This window comes from Trichoderma virens, assembly GCF_000170995.1.
Source record: "Trichoderma virens Gv29-8 chromosome Unknown TRIVIscaffold_92, whole genome shotgun sequence".
NCBI classification, from domain to species: domain Eukaryota; kingdom Fungi; phylum Ascomycota; class Sordariomycetes; order Hypocreales; family Hypocreaceae; genus Trichoderma; species Trichoderma virens.
The window spans coordinates 886,102-903,528 of record NW_014013657.1 but is presented as its reverse complement, the minus strand read 5'-3'; the positions used below and the strand labels follow the sequence as shown (position 1 = coordinate 903,528).

General features: G+C 51.1%; 7 protein-coding genes across 7 annotated transcripts; 4 read left to right on the top strand and 3 right to left on the bottom strand.

The window, feature by feature from the left end:
• Positions 1-61: 61 nt before the first annotated feature.
• TRIVIDRAFT_80048 (uncharacterized protein) lies at positions 62-1,475 on the bottom strand (the record flags this gene model as incomplete). The annotated part of the gene is made up of 4 exons (XM_014094224.1): positions 62-364; positions 420-780; positions 844-998; positions 1,064-1,475. The coding sequence occupies 4 exons, from the start codon at positions 1,473-1,475 to the stop codon at positions 192-194; spliced, it is 1,101 nt and encodes a 366-aa protein (XP_013949699.1).
• Positions 1,476-2,250: 775 nt separating this feature from the next.
• Positions 2,251-4,757, top strand: TRIVIDRAFT_38683 (uncharacterized protein; the record flags this gene model as incomplete). The annotated part of the gene is made up of 7 exons (XM_014094223.1): positions 2,251-2,460; positions 2,654-2,824; positions 2,890-3,251; positions 3,311-3,372; positions 3,431-4,273; positions 4,336-4,420; positions 4,472-4,757. The coding sequence occupies 7 exons, from the start codon at positions 2,251-2,253 to the stop codon at positions 4,755-4,757; spliced, it is 2,019 nt and encodes a 672-aa protein (XP_013949698.1).
• A 222-nt stretch (positions 4,758-4,979) lies between these two features.
• Positions 4,980-5,989, bottom strand: TRIVIDRAFT_38775 (uncharacterized protein; the record flags this gene model as incomplete). The annotated part of the gene is made up of 4 exons (XM_014094222.1): positions 4,980-5,143; positions 5,241-5,327; positions 5,407-5,568; positions 5,728-5,989. 4 exons carry the CDS (start codon positions 5,987-5,989, stop codon positions 4,980-4,982), a joined length of 675 nt encoding a protein of 224 aa, XP_013949697.1.
• Positions 5,990-6,914: 925 nt separating this feature from the next.
• Positions 6,915-8,933, top strand: TRIVIDRAFT_39143 (uncharacterized protein; the record flags this gene model as incomplete). The annotated part of the gene is made up of 4 exons (XM_014094221.1): positions 6,915-6,999; positions 7,198-7,414; positions 7,522-8,762; positions 8,827-8,933. 4 exons carry the CDS (start codon positions 6,915-6,917, stop codon positions 8,931-8,933), a joined length of 1,650 nt encoding a protein of 549 aa, XP_013949696.1.
• Positions 8,934-9,709: 776 nt separating this feature from the next.
• Positions 9,710-11,010, top strand: TRIVIDRAFT_38974 (uncharacterized protein; the record flags this gene model as incomplete). Its single annotated transcript, XM_014094220.1, has 3 exons — positions 9,710-9,843; positions 9,908-10,554; positions 10,616-11,010. 3 exons carry the CDS (start codon positions 9,710-9,712, stop codon positions 11,008-11,010), a joined length of 1,176 nt encoding a protein of 391 aa, XP_013949695.1.
• Positions 11,011-11,938: 928 nt separating this feature from the next.
• On the top strand, positions 11,939-13,592 carry TRIVIDRAFT_37976 (uncharacterized protein; the record flags this gene model as incomplete). The annotated part of the gene is made up of 3 exons (XM_014094219.1): positions 11,939-12,104; positions 12,197-12,406; positions 12,487-13,592. 3 exons carry the CDS (start codon positions 11,939-11,941, stop codon positions 13,590-13,592), a joined length of 1,482 nt encoding a protein of 493 aa, XP_013949694.1.
• A 975-nt stretch (positions 13,593-14,567) lies between these two features.
• Positions 14,568-16,862, bottom strand: TRIVIDRAFT_196340 (uncharacterized protein; the record flags this gene model as incomplete). The annotated part of the gene is made up of 4 exons (XM_014094218.1): positions 14,568-14,903; positions 15,015-15,995; positions 16,248-16,385; positions 16,485-16,862. 4 exons carry the CDS (start codon positions 16,860-16,862, stop codon positions 14,568-14,570), a joined length of 1,833 nt encoding a protein of 610 aa, XP_013949693.1.
• Between the last annotated feature and the right edge of the window lie 565 nt (positions 16,863-17,427).

Below are 17,427 nucleotides of genomic sequence, written 5' to 3'. Positions count from 1 at the left end.
GCGTTGGGTGTAATCTTTTTTCTTTTTTTTTTATCTTGATGATTTATATTGGAGCTATGATGGGTATGTGAATTGATTTGTGTACTATCTTTGCAGATATACGGAGATATTGTGGGTTTGTTCTATAATTTGAGGTGTTATGCTTCAATCGTGTGCGGTTGATCAAGTCCCGCCCCAAGCAAGACGTGGAATCAGTACCAGATGCTCCGTGTTCGATGATGAGGAATAGTTTCTTTACCCTCTGCTTCCATCTCTTTCATTGTGTCGTAGAGGAAGAAATCAATCAAAATAGCATTGACATGAGTTTCGGGATGGGCTTTCTGGATCTCCCTCCGTATCAACTCGACGCACCAAATACTGCAAGCTGTAACAATGTTAGTAAGAGGCTTCACAGATACTTGATTGATTTAGACTTTTACCTCTTAGTTGAATCTCCCATTTGCTTCCGCTTTCAATAAGCTTCTTATCGCGGATCGCCGCGTGGATCTGCGGACCGATGTATAATGCGCCGAGGGTTGAGAGGATCTGCGGCACGCGGTAATCGGCAAACATTGTAATCTTGTCAATGTCGCGGAACTCGCCGTATGACTTGCCCTCGAAGCAAGCCCATATATCGGCCACGAAGATCTGGGCGCGCTTCATGATGCGGATAGGGTTGCGTCTGCCCTCAAAGGGGTGTTCATCTCTGAAGCAATCAAAGTCTCTGGCGAGCAGGTTGACGAGCTGTGCCGCGGAGCCGTTGGCTGCGGAAATGAGGTTGACAACGGAGCAGTTGTATTTCTTTCGGTCATGGAGTTAGAGTTTAATTCTGTACATATCGTTTATGAGAAGGGTACGACTTACACTGTAGAGCACGTTGCCGCTTTCTCGGAGACAGTCCAGTCGCTCTTGGAGAAGAGGCATTTCTTCCTCTGTGCAGGATCTAAAGACATGTCTGAGCGAATCCAGGTTGCACTCCTCTTCATTCTGCCAGAAGTGAGGATCCGTGATGGGGATGTCTAGCCAGAGTCAGTGTGAGAAGCTGATGGTTATGAATTCGCAGCATAAGAAGGCTTCTACCAACCTTCCTCAAGGGCCCTCTGCATGGCCGCTACAAGACTCCAGTATCCCGTCCACCGCTTCCCCTTGTACTCAATAGCAAACCTCTCGTCATCAGGCAGCTCAGACCAAAACGAAAAGTTGAGCAGGTCCATAGTGAAAATGAAGGCGGCTGTGGCTTCATCCTTGGCCTTGGGATGCAGCTCGTGCGATGACCAGGTGGAGGTGGAATAGCTCTTCTCCTGCATCTGCGCATAGATGGACTCTGCGGCCCGCTTTGTCGCCAACATGTCGATGGCTACATCGATTCCATGGTTGTAGACATATTCGGCGTCGGGCAGGACGCCTGTCTCGGGCTCTTCGTCTTTGATGGAGACGCCTTGCAGGTGCTGGCGAAGAAGAGCGAGAAGCTCGAGATCTACCTCGTCATCTGACATGATGCGAAGAGGAAGGGGATAAATGAGTGTGCGAAGGCGGATTTTATCTCTCTCAAAGTATCATGAAAATAGAATGAAATAGTCAAGTGAAGCCTGGCTAAAATCTCGTTCACTGGAAAGGTCAAAAGCGCTTCAGGCCTGAGTGGGCAGCGCTGTGAATAGCACCCCGCTGAGCCGAGTACTCTGTCTACAGAGCCCAATCAGGGCTTTTCTTCAGTATTGGAATTTGGGGTGTAGTGGATTATCAGGACCAAAAAGACTTGCAAAATCCGGTTGCAGCAGTTTACTGTCTATGGCGCTTTATCAAATACTTTTTTTTTTTTCGGCTTTCTTTTCTTTCATATCACTCTCAAGTATCCCATACATCCATCCATAAAAATAAGAATAAAAATTAAAAATGTCAACGTCCAGCCAGGAACACACAGCCTTGCTCTCAAGTCACTCCCGCCAATCCCTTATCTTAGCGCAACCAATCAGCGCGCTCGGAGCGCACGGCCCCTCGGACATATTCCCCGGGCCTCTGACCTCATCTAATTGGTCGCAACTCGACTTTTCGACTGCCTCGTACCTTGTACTTGAAGACCTGGAGCTGCACCTGCGCCGAGCATCGCCAGACCAACAGCTGAAAAAGTGACGGGTTTGGCGCAATCGATACGACGCCCTCTGCCTCACCTGCGACAGATCGCCTTCGAGCTCCATCCCCAAATCCGACGCCCGAATCTCCTGCCATCGCCGCTATTTTTATTCCCTGCCGCAGTGCCCTTCACCCGCGCTGATGGCAGCGATGGAGGCTCCCAGAGAGGCTGCTGTGGATTCAGTCGAAAGCACGTCAACTGCTGCTGCTGCCACCGCTGCCCAAGAGCTTCAGCACCCACGGCGGATCGTCGCGTCACATCCTGCACCTCCTCAGCGAAGCGCAATGGCCACGCGCGATCGATTTAATCACCAGTCACTCGGCGCATCTCTGAATTCCTCGGTCAAGCATGTACGTTGATGACGAGGCTGTGGTCTCGCGACCTCAGCCTGTGCTGTCCCGCGATCTGAACCCACATCAGCAGCCAGCTCCCCCTCCCAACCCGAGCTATCCCCTCCCTCTGTTGCTATTAAATTTACATTTTTTGGCTTGCTTCGCTTCTTTTTCAGCTGATTTGGTTTTGGACACTAACCTTGGGCCACAGGCGCGAGTGCTCATGGTGGGCGCTGGAGGTATCGGATGCGAGCTTCTGAAAAACCTCGTCCTCAACGGCTTCGGCGAGATTCACATCGTCGACCTCGACACGATCGACCTGTCCAACCTCAACCGACAATTCCTCTTCCGACACGAGCATATCAAAAAGTCAAAGTCACTGGTGCGTTGGATGCCGAGGTGACGCTAGAGATGGGCTGGCTTTCGCAATGCTAACTGCTGGGGCAGGTTGCCAAGGAGGCGGCACAACGATTCAATCCGAACGTCAAGATCGTCGCTCATCATGCCAACATCAAAGACCCCGAGTTCAGCGTTCCGTGGTTTCGTGACTTCAAGATCGTTTTCAATGCCCTCGACAACCTCGACGCTAGACGACATGTAAATAAGATGTGCTTGGCTGCAGATGTTCCTCTAATTGAGAGCGGAACGACTGGTTTCAATGGCCAAGTCCAGGTCATCAAAAAGGGCATCACTGCTTGTTACGACTGCAGTCCTAAGGATACGCCCAAATCCTTTCCCGTCTGTACTATTCGAAGCACACCAAGCCAGCCGATTCATTGCATAGTTTGGGGCAAAAGCTATCTACTCAAGTAAGAGGCCTCTCCCTACATCCGACATACCCTATTTTTTTCTAAAACTTTCTACGCAGTGAAATCTTTGGCGTCAGTGAGGACGAATCAGCTTTTGATCACTCAGCGGATGCGGATAACGGTAGGTCATCCACCTTGCGGGACGCACGGAGAGGTTTCATACTGAATAAAAGGTATAGCCCAAGAAATCGAAGAATTAAAGAAAGAGTCAGAGGCTCTCAAGAAAATCCGAGAAGCAATAGGAACACCTGAATTTCCAAAATTGCTATTCGACAAGGTATTTAATTCCGACATCGAGCGTTTGCGATCTGTGGAAGACATGTGGAAATCGCGTCGCGCTCCTGAAGCGCTCAAGTATGATGAAGTGTTGGCGCGAGCCAGCCAGGCTGTTGAATCAAAAGATGTCATACTGGCGGACGGGCAGAAAGCTTGGTCCCTTGAAGAGAGTCTTGTTGTCTTCAATGACAGTCTCGACCGGCTCAGCAAGCGACTGCTTCAACTAAAGGCGACTAAGGATTCTTCTGCCCCTGAGCCAACCATCACCTTTGACAAAGACGACGACGATACTCTAGACTTTGTAGCATCCAGTGCAAACATTCGTTCCACAGTCTTTGGCATCGATCTGAAGTCTCGCTTCGACATCAAGCAGATGGCCGGCAATATCATACCAGCTATTGCCACAACAAACGCCATTGTTGCAGGTCTCTGTGTCTTGCAGTCCTTCAAAGTGCTCAAAGGAGAATATGGCCAGGCTAAGGAAGTATTCCTAACGCCCTTTGCCAATGCAAGACTGCTAGCTCCAGATAAGAATCGAGAACCAAACCGCGAATGCCCCGTCTGTGGGGTTTATTACACCAGTGTCATTGCCGATTTGTCCCGAGCAACACTTGAGGATATTGTCGAGGGCCTGGTAAAGGACCAGTTTGGTTATGGAGACAAAGAGTTTGTAGTGAGCAACGACGTGGGTGTGTTGTATGACCCGGACGAGACAGAAAATCTCGGAAAGAAACTCACGGAGCTTGGTATGGCATTTTAACGATTCTCTCTCCCCCCTCGCATTGCAACAAAGCTGACGACCTTATAGGAATCAAGGGAGGTAGTTTTCTAACTGTCACCGATGAGGATGAGGATGCTCCACTCGTCAATTTGGTGATTGATATTCAAAATGGGTATGTAATATGAAAAGATGTTGCTACAAGAAAGAAGCTAATCGTTTACAGCATCCTGGATAACCAAAGAGAGTCATTCCGTACGGTGCATGCTGGCCGTCCTGAAATCCCCCACAGGCCTCAGAAATCCTCTCCAGTCGAGACCAACGGCAATGGCCATGGGCAACAAAACGGAAAACACTCCCTGGATGATGAGATGTCAGAGGAGTCTAAAGGCATCAAAAGACCGCTTCCCGATGCTGATAGCCCTCCTTTCAAAAAAGCCAAGATTGTCGGCTCAGCTGATGATGTTGTGGTTGTGGAAGACGCCGGTGGAGCCATCGTCATCGATGATTAATGAGATACATTGCTGCATTGAGCGTTAAAGAAGCTGCTGCGCTATTCTCAAGCAGCACTCAGCCCGCCGTCGAGGTTGAGGATACAATTGTTGGCGAAGCCGTTGGACGCCAGAAACAAAGCGGCATCAGCAACCTCTGTGGGATCAGCCACTCTATTGAGAGGAGTGTCTTTGAGGTAGGCTTGCTGGATTTCTGGCTTGAGATCTAATATTGGTTGTACATTAGCTTGGGTACAAGAGGAACAAGCATTGTGTGTCTATGGAAGAGGATATAGGGGGGAGGATATACATACCAGTCCACATGGAGCCATTTACCCAGCCGGGCAGCAGAGCATTTACACGGATAGAGCGAGACGCCATCTCACGGCATAAGGCACGGGTAAAGCCTAAGATGATATGAGCATCCCACTACACAAAATGTATGTAAAACATTGTATTTAATATAAGAAAGAAAACACAGATGCAGGCATGATGCCTTCTTACCAATTACACCGGCCTTGGACGCAGCATAAGCCGTGGCCCCCAGTCCACCCTTTGTAGCCATGAGGCTAGAGATGTTGATGATGCAGCCTAGGAGGAAGATGTGAGTGTCAATTGGGCAGAGGATTACAATAGGATGAACTAGCAGCATCATGGAGAGGGAGCATACCGTTTGGCCTCATCTTTGCGTGCTTGCATATAAGCATAGTGGCCAGTAAGTTTGTATCGACGATGGCTGAGAGCTCTTCATCTGGCGTTCGCTTCAGTAGGGTGGTCTGGGAGATACCGGCACAGTTGACGAGAATATCAATGGGTCCGATGGTCGTGCCATCTGGAGGCTATACACGAATATATCCAGTTAATTATAAGAGGTTCATGCGGTACGTGCTGTATACAGCCAAGTTTTCAATAGTCTTCTTCTTCTTCTTCCCCTCCCTCCCATCCTTTAATTATGTCAGACAATTAATTACCTTGGATGAGCTGCGTGAACCAAACACTGCTTTAATCTGTTCCCGATCCGAAGCATCCAGTCGAATAAACTGGTGAGCTGTGGGAATGGCAATGGCCGTATCGGTCCCGGGTAGGCTGTATGGACGAAGCTGCGGCTCCAGACGGGGGCGCGCATCGAGGGCAGAGCGGCCGAGCAGAGAGATGACGGCGCCTTGGTGGGAAAATGCCTTTGCTATGGAGGACCCGATGACGCCGGTGGCTCCGACGACGACGCAGTGCTTGCCTGCAAAGGGCAGCGCCATGGTGTTGAGCTGCGTCGGGGTTTTGATTATGTATGTTGGATTTAGGGCTGAGGATGCGTTCAATGAACTCTGGTCAATGCTTTAGAGCGGCAGATGCTCGGTGCTGTTTTGGGGAATCAGTGGGGGATCTGGGGCCTGAAGCCATCCACTGATCCACTAAAGGCGCTGTAAGTGACGATGCATGTGATTCATGAGACGGAACCTGGAATACATGAATATCATAGCATTGATTGATTCAATGTGATGCAATTCAGCCGGCTGTGATTCCACAAGCGCTTATAGCCGCCAAATATCACAGAAACTACAAGTACCCTGCAATAATACAGCCCTTGGCCGTTTCAAAAGCGGCTACGGGTCTACGCAAAGCGCACGCAATTGGACATGGACCCTTGGCTTACAGGCCGTGCCTCGGTGCGGAGTAGCGCTGGAAGGGATCTACAGCACATTGAGGTAACCAAAGCGGACGGAAGCCTCGTCGACCTTTATCTTGGCTTGCCGGGCATAACGCTATCTGTGGTAAAATGAAGCACCCAATTTGGTAAATCCCTCGGCAGCTAGGCCAACTTGGAAAATGGGCATGTTCCTTTTGGCTTTTTTTTTTTTCGTATTAGTCGTGGTGGCTGTGATTAATATCCAGCACAGATAGAGTCTCGCTGTAAATAACTGCTGGAGCACGAGGCTTACAGGGTTTGGTGGCTTCCAAGCCATTTTTACTTCAGTGCGATTTTTTTTTTTTTTTTGCGCCAGGGCTCGTCGCATCGCATCTCACTAATAAAAACTGCGGACTCCGGGCCACGTCTTCGCTTTCCCTCCGCCTACTCTGCTGTCACTCCCTCCGCGGTCACTCCATGTCGGGGCCCAATCTCGTCTCACGACACATTGAGATCCTCCCTGACAGCGCTGTCGACTGCCTGGGATTCCCACCATGAGCGGCACGCGACGCGATGCCCCGCCGCATCACAAGCACAAGGACAGCGTCCCCGACGCGGGGCTGAGAAGCCTCGATCATTGTAGGTTTAACACAGCTCCTGGTGATGGTGGGGATGAAGACAATCTACGAGCAGAATCGGTGTTGTGCGACGGCCGTGAGAGGATCAAGCATGGGGGAAGAGGTGTCGTAGCTGGAGCGCAGACGAGAGGAGTAATGAGAGGGGATGGTGACATCCCAACGCAACAAGACGCATGCACTGACACAAGGCCACCTGTAGATAAAAGAGCGCTGCCAAAATGGAGATATAACTTGCGACAACAGGCACTCCCGCTCATCCGCTGGGAGACGCCGTATCTGGCTGCTCTCCAGAGCAAGTTGCGCACGCCGGCGCTCGACAGCTACTTCGCCATTACGGCTAATCTCGGCACGCACACCTTCTTCATGGTCTTCCTGCCCATGCTGTTCTGGGGTGGCTATCCGGCCTTTGCCAAGGGGTATGTTTGGAGATGAGGAATCTGCTTCGTTCAGAGTGCGGCAGCAATCACTGCTGTTTGTCTGCCATGTGAGTTGGGGCTTGGGATTGCTAATGTGGTCGGCGCAGGTTGGTTCACATCTTGGCGCTGGGTGTCTTCTGGACAGGCTTCATCAAGGATTTCTACTCGCTGCCTCGGCCGCTGTCGCCGCCCCTCCACCGCATCACCATGTCTGGATCCGCAGCGCTCGAGTACGGCTTCCCTTCGACGCATAGTGCCAATGCAGTTTCCGTGGCCGTCTACGCCCTCCTACACCTGCGCGATCCCCACAACACCTTTTCCGAGACGACAAAGCTACTCCTCGAGATCCTATCGTATTTTTATGCTGTATCGATTGTCTTTGGGCGGCTTTACTGCGGCATGCATGGATTCTTGGATGTCATCATCGGATCTATAATGGGGGCCGGCATCACCGTCCTGGAATACTATTACGGGCCGCCGTTGGACGCCGCAATGCAGAACGGCTCTTGGCTGGTTCCCGTCATTGCTGGCCTGGTTGTTGTCATCTTTGTACGAATTCATCCCGAACCTGCAGATGATTGCCCGTGCTTCGACGATAGTGTCGCCTTCGCCGGCGTAGTAATTGGTCTGGAAGCCGGCACTTGGACCGTCGGAAGGTCTTTTCTGGCTCACGCCGAGTCCAGCATGGGTGTCCTGCCATATGTATCATGGGTTATAGCGGCGAGGATGGTTGTGGGAATCATTGCCATCTTTGCCTGGCGCGAGACTATGAAGCCCACGCTGCTCAAGGTGTTGCCTCATGTATTCCGCCTCATCGAGTCGACAGGCTTTGACCTGCCCCGAAGATTCTTTACGCCCGCTAGCGAGTACAAGTCTGTGCCTCCCGGATCGCGGTTGGATACGCTATTCCCGACTGCCTCTGATTTCCCTCGCATGGTCGAGAGTATTCGACATCCTACGACTCGAGGACGATCAGTCTCTATTGGGCCTCAGAGTGCGGCAGATGCATACGAAACCCTGGCATATCGGGAGCGACAGCGCCGGGACAGCATTTCTAGCAACACGAGTCTCAAGAGTAAATCAAGCAATCTGGATCTGAATGGCAAAGACGAAGACAAGTCAGGCAAGGGGGCACAGACTTCAGGTGCCCAGAAGCCGGTGTTTAATGATAATGAGTTGCTGAGAGGCCCGAATGATGTTTTGGTTTTGCAAGGAACAGAGAATGGGAACCCAGATATTTATCTCAGCATGGAAGATGCGCGTGACGAGAAGGAGGTCTTTTCTCAGCTGGTGAAGCCGCGAGTGAGATACGATGTCGAAGTTGTTACGAAACTTGTCGTTTACGGAGGTAGGTGTCTAATAGTGCAACCCGCGAATACTGAGCATACACTAATGAGAACCAATCACGACAGGAATATCGTGGCTCGCAGTGGCAGGAATTCCCATGCTATTTAGCTTCATTGGTCTCGGCGTTGTCCGTACGGTGATACTGTGGAACGGCCGGGCTCTTGGGCAGTGACCGTTGCGCTCAATTGATTCATGGTAGGCGCAAATCGTTTCCACGCTCCATTTTGACGAACATAGGGACATGGGAGGCGTTTTCTTTTTCATGTGTTTTCTTTTCCTTTTCTTTTCCTTTTCTAGCTTCACGAGTTTGGGAACTTTCGAAGCCATTATATTTTCTGTTCTGGCACGGCGACTGGTCGCATTATGTGGAAGACAACTATGACGCGATAAACGGAGAGAACATGTATCCTAATAGTCCTTCTTCTTCTTCTCCTTCTTCTTCTTATGATTCTTGTCTTATTATCATTTTCATCTTCTTTTTGTATACTGGAAAGAGTATTGGGTGGGATTGAAGAAATAGGAGAAATTAATACAAGATTTGTCCAGATCACATGCGATGGTGAGAAACAGGACAGGTACTAAATGGTATTTAACGTAGCTCCACGGGTCCACGGGTAGTAATTAAGAACATTGAGTACTGTAGATGCATCGTGCAATCTTGTTCAAAGGACATTGCTGTTGGCGAGAGAGCTGTGGCGTCTCCGTATTCACAGTGGCTAATCTTGCTCTAGGCTGTGGCGCGGTTGCAGGGGTTTTAATGGGCAGAACACGTCTCGGCGCGTGTAGCTGTTGCGCTTGTGCAGCTCCATACTTTGCACATGACAAAAAATTAACGACGACGATTGCATCTTTTCGCCCAAGGGCCAACTCGTTATAAAGCCAGATTCCTAGTCGGATTGCTTTGAGGGGGCTTAGATTACACCCCTGCAACTACCATTGCCCGCCAAAATGTCCGACTACCAGGATGAGATGGACGTTGATGGCCCTGGTCCATCCGCCGATATCACATTCTCAGCTGAGGCGACCAAGGGCAAACGAAGTGCTGCCAATCTGCCAGTTGAGGCTGAGGATACCTTGCCATGGTACGAGGGAGATGCATTTGCAAACATGTTGACCAAAGCGGTTCACTGACAGTGCCTTTTTTAGGGTCGAAAAGTATCGCCCAGTAACGCTTGACGATGTGTCCGGTCACCAAGACATCCTAGCCACCATCAACAAATTCGTCGAGTCGAATCGCCTCCCTCACCTGCTTCTCTACGGACCTCCTGGTACGGGTAAAACATCTACCATCTTAGCCCTAGCACGACGAATTTACGGTACTGCCAACATGCGGCAGATGGTGTTGGAGCTGAACGCCTCCGACGACAGAGGTATCGATGTGGTCCGAGAACAGATTAAGACGTTTGCTAGTACAAAACAAATCTTTTCCATGGGCAGCAGTGCTGCGAAGAGCAGTTCGATTGCGGGATTCAAGCTCATCATCCTGGACGAGGCGGATGCCATGACCAACACTGCACAGATGGCACTACGAAGAATTATGGAAAAGTACACGGCGAACACACGGTTCTGCATCATCGCCAACTACGCCCACAAGCTCAGCCCCGCGCTGCTGTCTCGTTGTACGAGGTTTCGATTCAGTCCGTTGAAGGAAGGGGATATTAGGGTGTTGGTGGAGAAGGTGGTGGAGGAGGAGAATGTCAAGATCCAGGGCGAAGCTGTGGATGCACTAGTGAAGCTGAGCAAGGGCGACATGCGACGGGCATTGAACGTGCTTCAGGCTTGCCATGCATCAAGTGAGTTGCAGTACACTCAGATGTTGTATTTGTTGGTCAGGGCTAACCATGGAGCGTATAGGCACACCACTAAGGCTGAAGAACGAACCCAAGCCTCCGGAAAGCGAGATCCAGCGCGAGACGATTACGACTGAAACGATTTACAACTGCATTGCGGCGCCTCAGCCCGATGCCATCAAGGAGATTATGGAGACGCTCTTGAGCACGCCGGACGTGACGAGCTGTTTGAATACTATTAATGCGCTGAAGACGACGCAGGGGCTGGCGCTGGCGGACATTATCACGGCACTGATGGAGCAGCTGACAAAACTCGAGGTGAGCGCAGAGGTTATGATTACCTGGCTAGAGGGCTTGGCGGAGATTGAGCACAGAGTTGCTGGAGGAGGCAGCGAGATGGTCCAGACGGGAGCAGTGGTGGGAGTTGTGCGAGGAGGGGTGGAATTAATGAGCAAGTGAGCAAAGCAATGCCGTTTGAGAGCATGTTGACGCCGTATCTGTAAATGAAATACAAGCAAACAAGCTAATAGAAACTAAACGAGGGGCGAGCAATTGGACCCCTCGCATTGCAGTTGGCAATTCGGTATGATTAAGCTATTGATAATGATGTCAAAGACAACCTAGTACTGATCCCGTTACTCCGTATCGTACCATCACCACCACTGGTAATATTATAGGCAATAGTTATGCTTCTTTTTATTCGCATCATGGCGAAATGAATAGAAGCAAGCTTAGCTGCGGGTGGCGCATAAGAAGCCTCCATGAAGACTCTCGAGCCATTCACAAGGCGCTGAAAGTCCCTGAAGGTCCCTGAAGATTCCCCATCAGGATTTAGACTTTGGTTACGTCAGAAACGCGCGCGGGTATTGGCAATCACGGAGGAACCTCTTTCCCTTTTGCTCATGTTTCTTGGAACTGCAAGTTCCCAAGCACTTCCCAATCGGTCAAGGCAAAGACAACAAAATTAAACCTCTTCTTTTCTTCTGCAACTATACTATCTTTGTCAGCTTCCACTCCTATTCCAAATCCTTCGTCGGCAACCAAGACGTTGCGTTTTTGCTTGTCCAGCCATCCCTGCAATGGGGCTCTGCCGCTCTGGGGCTGCTTATCGGCATCTAATATCCCGGAGTGAACGCCGCAATCCGCCGCTTTGCTAGTTGCTTCGGCGAACATCGTCGCCTGCCATCGCCATCTTCTGCTGGTGCGACGGGGCTCTCACGACCCATACCAGTGCCTCTGCTGTACGGAGTACTCTACTGGCATTTACCGCCATTGCCGCCGCAGTTGCCGGTGTTTAGTTGGGAGACGAACGAGCAACACTTATAAAAAGACACGGAAACCGGGCGCTTCTCCAATGTCCATGTCCGCCTCCCCAAGAGAAGTGGCCATGCTTTCTGCGAGCCCGAGCGAGGCGCCCAGCACGGCCGGGCTTCCTTTGCATTCGGGGGCCGACGTCCACAAGATCCCGCAGATTCTGCCACGAGAGCGTGTCTTTCCCATCCAGATTGGCGGCGAGCTGTTCAAGCTGTCTGGCGCATCTCTGTCCTCCGATGGTTCGTCGCGTGCCGTGGCTTGCTTTGACGAGACTAGCCCTTGATCCCGGCACCCTTGTTTGCTAACTTGTCTCTTTTTCTGAATGCTACAGCGCCGTCCTACTTCTCGCAATACTTCCTCTGCCAGATCAGAGTAGCAGAGCAGAAAGGCGAAGACCCTTCGAGCTCGATACGGACGTTGTACATCGATCGCGATCCCAAGACGTTTCGAGACATCGCGCTGCATCTACAAGGATATCATGTGAAGCCGCGGGATGGGACGCACTTTGTGCGTTTATTTGCGGACGCCCAATTCTACAACCGTACATTTCTCCCCTCAGCCCAATGGCTCCCAACTGCTTTGCGGGATACCCAAAGCGCTAACCATCTTCATCACTTACAGTTCCCAAGCTCATCTCTCAGCTTAACGAGGAGAGCATCTTCATGTCCATCGGCCACCGAGAATTCCAGATTCCTCGCGACGTCCTCAACGATCCTGCCAATTCCCCAAACTACTTCTCTCTCGGCTTCGCTCTCTTCTTCTCCCAACCAAACGACCTCTTCCCCGGCCTCGATCGTGAAGGGTTGATACGTCCACCCTCTATACTTCCTCCTTCGGTACCTAATCGCAACGCTGATACCTTCGCCGAGCTGCTGCGTTTGTTGCGCGGGTATCCAGTCAGTATCCGCGACGAGAATCATCGCCAGGAGCTCCTTCGCGACGCTCGATATTTCCACTTTAAAGGCATTGAACAGCAGCTTGTTCCCCACTCCATCAGCTATAACCCCTTGCGCCAAATCGAAGAGATCGTCCTGCGGTTGGAGAATGTGCAAAAGAGTGGCGTCAGTATTTCAGCTGAGGAGTCCGATGGAACATCGCGCTCCTCTATCAGGCATGTTAAGTATGCGCGCCCATATGTCGACAATAAGCCGGCCGAGTTGATACTGGAGATTGGAGGAACCACAAGCAAATTCATCTTCTCAGCAGGGGGGGCCAGGGCCGAGTTCTTTGGGGGCACAAAGGCTAGGGTGGCGAGACTGCTGGAAGTTGTTGCGACAAAGCTCAACCTACCTCCGACCACACAGCCGCTGGGCCTCCTTATGGCCGCAGGAGGCGCCAGTTCACAACCAGCCACGCCAGGCAATACTCCCCTCAGCGAGGATCTCGTCCGAGTTGTCTTTGAAGCGGAGTCTTCAATCATCCTCAACGGCGAAGACTATGAGGGAGACCTTAGTCGATACGATGCCGAAGAGGCTACTCCTGCCATCACCCCCGATGCCGAGACGCCTGTAAACCCCAGGAAGCGCCGCCGGACAGGTGAAAGTATCGATATCGGCATTTTTAATGAGGGCCAGGAATGGGCCGTCAAGACGGGCCAGTTCAGGCTACGTATCCAAGAGAGCAAGGGCGGCAAAAGCTCTGTCGAGTGCGTTTTTGTAGCGGTCAAGATCGATGCCGTGAGCTCGGAAAGGGGTAGGAATAAGACAAGAAAGTTTCTTAGCGATTGATTTTGGATAGTGAGGGAGGGAACGGGAGGAAAAATAATAGGAGGTCTTTGTATATAAAACTTAATGAGTAAAGGGAGTTATTGATTGGCTTGATTGGGGGGAACGAGGCGATACCAGATCTTTGGAGATAATTGTACATTTCTCTGCTTTGTCTATATTAAGTGGTTTACTGAGCTTGAATGATGATACTGGCTCTCGGTGTGAGTGAAGTTGGCAAACTATGTTGGCTTGAATCGGATATATTCCTTAAAGTCTTGAACAAATGAAATAGTTTTCTGAGATATGTAGTAATGGTACGCTTTTCCAGTACCATTATGGATATGGGCTTTTTCTAAACCTAAGAAATAGCACAATGCAAATGAAATCACAAGCGCCTAACAATTATGCAATTGGGAATCAATTTCAAAATATCAAACACCAAAGCAAATGTAACAAGGAACTGAGAAAGAGTAAAGAACAACCAAAAAAAGCAAACGCCCCTCATACCATTTTTTTTCTCCCACGTCAAAGAAAACCTATCAAGGGCATGTACAAAATAAAAACGAGAGACAAACAACAGAGATGAAAAGACCAAAACGCCAGCACAGCATGACATCCAAAACGCCGCCTTCGCCAGCGCTCCAAGTTTGCCCCCCCTGCCTATCCCGTTCCATTTTGGACATTATGCAAGAATGAGAGAAAAGAGGAAAAGAACATAGAGAAAGAATGACTGGAAGAGAAAGAAGAAGAAGAAGAAGAAGAAGAGGGAGAAGAGTTGTAAAAACAGAGAAGAAGTAGAAAAATAAAAGGGGAAAAATGTAAAGATGATGAATGAGTGGTGCTGACAAACCCCATCTCCTCATAAATATCCCACCCAACCCATCCCAACCCAAACCCAAACGTCGCCGCTTAAACCACCCTTTATGTACCCTCCATTTGCGTAAATTCAAAGCACAGGGGAAAATGAAAATAGAGAGAGGAAAAAAAGAAAACGCCTCATGCGTTCCGGGATCTGGATCTGCTTCCAACCGTGCCCGTTGAGTTGCTTATTACCCGTCGACCCATACCGGACGTCGGCCGGCTTTGTGGTGTTGCTGCACCTCTGGTTGTACTTCTGGCACGTCCTCTTCTCTCGCGGATCTTGGCCAGGGCTTCTTCGCGAGTCATGGTTGGTGTCATGGCCGGGTCGCTCGTGTCAAAGCTCGCACTGCTGCTGTTGGACGCAGTTCGCATTCTCTGGTTGAAAGACAGTGAGCTAGAGGATCGTTCATCTCGAACCGGGACCGAGGTTGTCGTAGTTACTGTGTAGGAACTCTTGGAAGAAGATTGAGACTCGGCAGCTGAGCGTTTCCGGGGGAGGGCAAATCGTTCTGGCTGTGGCTCAGGTGCTGGTGCCAGTGCCGGCTCCAAGTCTCCCTCTTCCGCTGCCTGGTATCGCATTACCCTCTCCTGAGCGGCTTCGTTGTCACGGACCGTCGGGAAGCTACGCAAGTTTGGAAGAGAGTCAGCTTGGGCGTCAATTCGCGGTGCATTGATGAGCGACATGAGCGATGATCTCCCGTGGGAAAGTTCATAGACTGATGATGGCTCGGCGGATGGTGTTCTCGCAAACGTACGTTGATGTGCCTCTATTTTTTCTTTGGGAGGAGGCATCTCCGGCTCAACTTCCTCATGAGCTTCGATGACAATCTCGGCCTTGCGCTGGGCTTCCAGCTCAATGGCCTCCTGCTCGGATACCGTACGGAAGACGCCCTCCTTAGGGTAGAAGACGGTGCTTCGCCTGGCGCCCTTCCTCACCTTCCCCGGATTCAATTCCAGTTGCTGGATTGGTGACTGAGGAGGCTGAGAAGACGCATCCCTCTCTTCTGGAATGGAAGCCTCCGTGGAGAGCCTCGTCTTTTCGGGAGTTCGGGGAAGCTGTTGCGCCAACATGCTCGTCCGACGTTGGGACTTGGAGCATGGGCAGCAGTGCATCTGACACTCGGCCTGCATAAATTCAATCATCTCCTGAGCTCGATCTGCTCTCTGCCTTTCCCATTGTAATTGCTCGGTGAGCTGCTCAATCTCCAGCTCGCTCGCAGCTGACGAGACGATCTCCATTGTTGAAAGCGAAACACGAGGATCCTTGCACCTAATAGTCGATGCGATCCTTCGCTTCCTTGGGGGAGACGCAAACTCATCGTCTGCTTCCTCAGCCGGCAGGGGAATGCGGCCCTCTGCAGCGAGACGCGCAACTTCTTCGTTCTTGGCCGCCACTTTGTAGGCATCGCGCTCCTGCTCGACCAGCTTAACCCGAGCGAGTGCTTGTTCGAGCTGATCCTGAAGGTTGCTAGCCTGGTACTTTGCTTCAAATGTTTCTTGCTCCCGAGCTCGACTCTTCTCCCTTTCGGTCTGTAGTGATTCTTCGACTAGCTTGGTCATAGACTGTGCAGCCTTGGTATCCTCTTGGAGTTGACTGATGGTAGATTGAGCCTTGAGGTTTTGCTCCTCTCGAGCGAGGCTCCGGTCCCTTTCGTTTTGCAGTGATTCTTCGACTAGCTTGGCCATGGCTTGCGCAGCTTTGACGTCCTCTTGGAGTTGGTTAATGGTAGACTGCGCCTTAAGATTTTGCTCCTCTCGGGCATGGCTTCGATCTTTTTCATGCTGGAGCGATTCTTCGATCAATTGTATTGATGCCCGGGCGGATTTGATGTCTTCCTGAAGCTTCACAATCGTCGACTGGGCCTTGAAGTTTTCCTTTCGCGCGCGTCTGATTTCCTTTTCCCATAGAGCCTGGGTATGTGCGTGTGTCTCCTTTGCGCGTCCATAGTTTTCCTTTTCGTTGAAGGATCACATTAGCCGGCCATACTGACGAGAGAATAAAGTGCCACGCTGCAGGATTAAAAGACGTGAGCAGGGACTATGCCGGCTTACCATGATTGTTTCCAATCGCTCGCCCACTCTCCTCTCGCGCTCCTTGCCTTCCTCGATCTCCTGTCGCAAGGCTCTAGCTTCATCCTTGAGGCGCCTCATCTCCGCCTCTGCCTCTTCGCGACCCAGCATGGCCCGCTTCAGCGCCGCATCGGCCGTCTTTCGCTCCTGCTGCCTCGCCTGCATGCTCATGTTGTTGAACTGGCTGATCTTGTCGTGCACCGTGCTATCGCGACCAGCAAGGGAATCTGCTGACGCTCCTTGAGTTCGTAAGGCGCCAAAGAGAGTGTCGCGGCGCTGATTCACGCGATCGGGAGTTGCCATCTGGAGGGGTCCACCCGCAGGCGCGGGGGAGTCGGGAAGACTCGCCAGCTCTTCCATTTGTTGATACTCGGATGTTGTGGATGGCCAGGGGCTGTTTGTCGTGTCTGATTCGCAGTCGGTATCTCGTCGTGGTGGTTCCCTCGAGGGGATCCGGTCTGTCGTGGGATATTTTCTCTTGCAGATTGCAGATGAAGCCTTACTCCGTACTGGGCAGGGTTATGCAGTTGTGGGCTTGGTAATAATACAAAACAAGGTGCTAGTGCTGTTTACCAATTTCCACCATCAAGATTGTGCCAAGTGGGTTCTTGTTGCCGTGGCGACGCTCCACGTAGCGATGCCCAACCCTTATTGGGAACAAATCACCCACTGGTTGGCAGAATAACGCCTGGGGGTGACTATACCAAGCTATTTAACCGATATTTAGCCCGCATCACTTGCATCTACCTGCCTATAACCCCGGCGTGTCCGCAACGCAGCCAATCAGCCCGTCCAAGCATCAGCAACGGGAGCTTGTATCTCCCGATGCCGCCAAAAACGGCACAGATTCGGGCATGCAGCTAAGCTTACGGCCACGATTTGAACTTGGCCTCTCAATCCCAATATCCAAAATCCAATCGCTGCT